Genomic DNA, 2,540 nt, shown 5'->3' on the forward strand with positions numbered 1-2,540 from the left:
AGAGTGGAAAACATAATGCATAACAATACATGAAAACAACAATTGCAAAAAGACAAGAATCAAGAAAACAAACAGCAGCGATATACGGCATATATATAAGACAAGAATCAAAAAGACAAGACAAGAATCAATAGGGAAATATTTAAAGCAAAAGGAGGGAGAAGGAGAAGAGATAGTCAGGGGTTAAATGCTGTGGGTTGAATGTTGAATGCAGCGTTGAACAGGTGGGTCTTTAGTGATGTTTTGAATGTGGTGAGTGAGGAGGAGTCTCTGATGGTGTGAGGTAGTGAGTTCCAGAGGGTGGGAGCAGCGATGGAGAAGGCCCTGTCCCCCCAGGATCTGAATTTGGTCCGGATGGAGGGGGTCAGGAGGTTGGTACCAGCAGAGCGGAGGTTGCGGGTGGGAGTGTGTCTGGAGAGGAGGTCAGCCAGGTAGGATGGGGCCAGGTTATGGAGGGCTTTGTATGTCAAGAGGAGGATTTTGTACTGGATTCTCTGGGGGATGGGGAGCCAGTGAAGCTTGTAAAGGACGGGGGTGATGTGGTCACGGGTCCGGGAATGAGTGAGTAGACGGGCAGCGGAGTTCTGAATGTATTGGAGTTTATTGGTGATTTTTGAGGGTGAACCATAGAGGAGGCTATTGCAGTAGTCCAGACGGGAGGTGATGAAGGCGTGGATGAGGGTTTCTGCAGCCGTGGAGGAGAGGGATGAGCGGAGACGGGCAATGTTTTTCAGGTGAAAGAAGGCTGACTTTGTGATCTGTTTAGTGTATTTGTCGAAGGAAAGGGTTTGGTCAAAGATGACGCCAAGATTCCGGATGTGAGGGGAGGTGGATACTGGGATACCGTCGATGTTGAGGGCAAAGTTATGGGTGGATTTTGTGAGCGTTTTTGGGCCAATGATGATTATTTCAGATTTATCACAGTTGTATCAGTTGTATCACAGTATCAATCAGTTGCTGTTTCAAAACAAATGGAAAACTTCAATCGAGAAGAGGATGTTGCTCCATTTCAGAGTATCAAAATTACATCGGAATATAGTCACCTCTTCAGAGATGGTGTTGAAAAGCTCCACAGTCTTGGCGACAACTCCCTCAACAAATTCCTGATGAATCATAAACATATTAGGAGGAATCAGGTGCAGTAAGACATTTTCATTAAATAGGTAAAAGTCTCTCTTTATCTTTAAAATAGAAGGGTAACATCGCTCGGCATGCGCTCTCAGTCATCGATCTGGAAAGTCCAGTGCACCTAAAACTGCTCCTGCATCCACAACGCACATGTTTCATTTTGGGGTCTCATATTATTGGGTGACAAGTCAATTTAATGTCCCTACTGCTACTTGTGAACAAGCTATTTTTGGTCCATGGACGGCAATTCATTAGAGAAAAACCACAATTCCCAACAGTTAAACTAGAGTGAAGTCGATGGTATGCGAACGCAAATCCCCAGGCGTCCACATAAAGCAATTTTTTTGTTTATTTCGTCGTATGCAGCCGATTGCTGCTTGGTTGCATCATTTTCTGGGAGCACGGCTGTTCCGCTGATGCAATGCCCCCTTACCTGTTCCCCATTTTGCCTCCTCGGAAGGATAACAGGCCGAGTAAACCCGACTGGTGTTAATTCAACCGCATGACAGGGGCTTGAACTCAAGACCCTAAGATTTTAGGCCAGCCACCCCGTTAAGCCAACACCAGGCTTAAAACAAAGTCGAAAGATGGCAAAAAGTTCCACCAGGAATGACCCCAAATATCAAATTTTGACTTTAAAATGTTTTCCCCGTTTTGATCCCTCTGACCCCGTTCCCATCCAAAAAAATCATTACATATTTCACGCGTCACCAATGTTGATGGCATATACAAAGTCTCATTAGAAAATGTTTTAAAAGGAGCCCGTAATTGCATTTTTTGGCATTTCACTTTTCGACTCCGCCCAAAGGGGCGGGGCTAAATGTGATGCAGCACTTGCACCTTCTTGTCACGTGGTAATCAAAACTACCAAGTTTGGTGAATTTCTGCACAATCGGGACGGAGCCGATTAGTATTACAATTGTGTGTGTGTGTGTGTGTGTGTGTGTGTGTGTGTGTGTGTGTGTGTGTGTGTGTGTGTGTGTGTGTGTGTGTGTGTGTGTGTGTGTGTGTGTGTGCACACCTCGTGCCAACGATAGAAACGGAACACAGCATATTGAGCACTTTGAAACACATTTGTGTAATAAAATCATCATGCCTGAGGTAAAGAATCTGTAAAATAATATAAAAACAAATGAATGTTTAACTACTAATGTTATAATCCTTTATACAGAACTGAAGATAAAATCATTAAATCAATAAGGAGCCGACAAACCCACCTGCGCCATGTTTACGAACACGTATCACTTCCGGATCACGGATAATGTACATTTCAATTGTAAAGCAAATTATACTAGTTGTAGTTAAACTTATACTAGTTATACTTGTAAATTAAATAATAGATCAATAAAAAATAAAAAATATTCAGTATTCATGGGCGTTTTGTAAAGAGCGCAGCGACCAACGTATTTTTC

At 43.1% G+C, this 2,540-nt stretch overlaps 1 protein-coding gene across 1 annotated transcript in view; it reads right to left on the reverse strand.

The window, feature by feature from the left end:
* NGDN (neuroguidin) overlaps nucleotides 1-2,388 on the reverse strand; it is a 53,802-nt gene extending 51,414 nt beyond the window's left edge. The window contains exons 1-2 of the mRNA XM_068122878.2: nucleotides 2,346-2,388; nucleotides 1,044-1,103 (exon numbers count right to left, since the gene is read on the reverse strand). Coding sequence (XP_067978979.1) covers nucleotides 1,044-1,103; nucleotides 2,346-2,354 — 69 coding nt within the window. The 5' untranslated portion in view covers nucleotides 2,355-2,388. The remainder of the gene's footprint in view (nucleotides 1-1,043; nucleotides 1,104-2,345) is intronic.
* Nucleotides 2,389-2,540: the final 152 nt, after the last annotated feature.

The sequence above is a fragment of the Myxine glutinosa genome, chromosome 7 (assembly GCF_964187855.1).
Source record: "Myxine glutinosa chromosome 7, kmMyxGlut1.1, whole genome shotgun sequence".
In the NCBI taxonomy this organism is placed as follows: Eukaryota; Metazoa; Chordata; class Myxini; order Myxiniformes; family Myxinidae; genus Myxine; species Myxine glutinosa.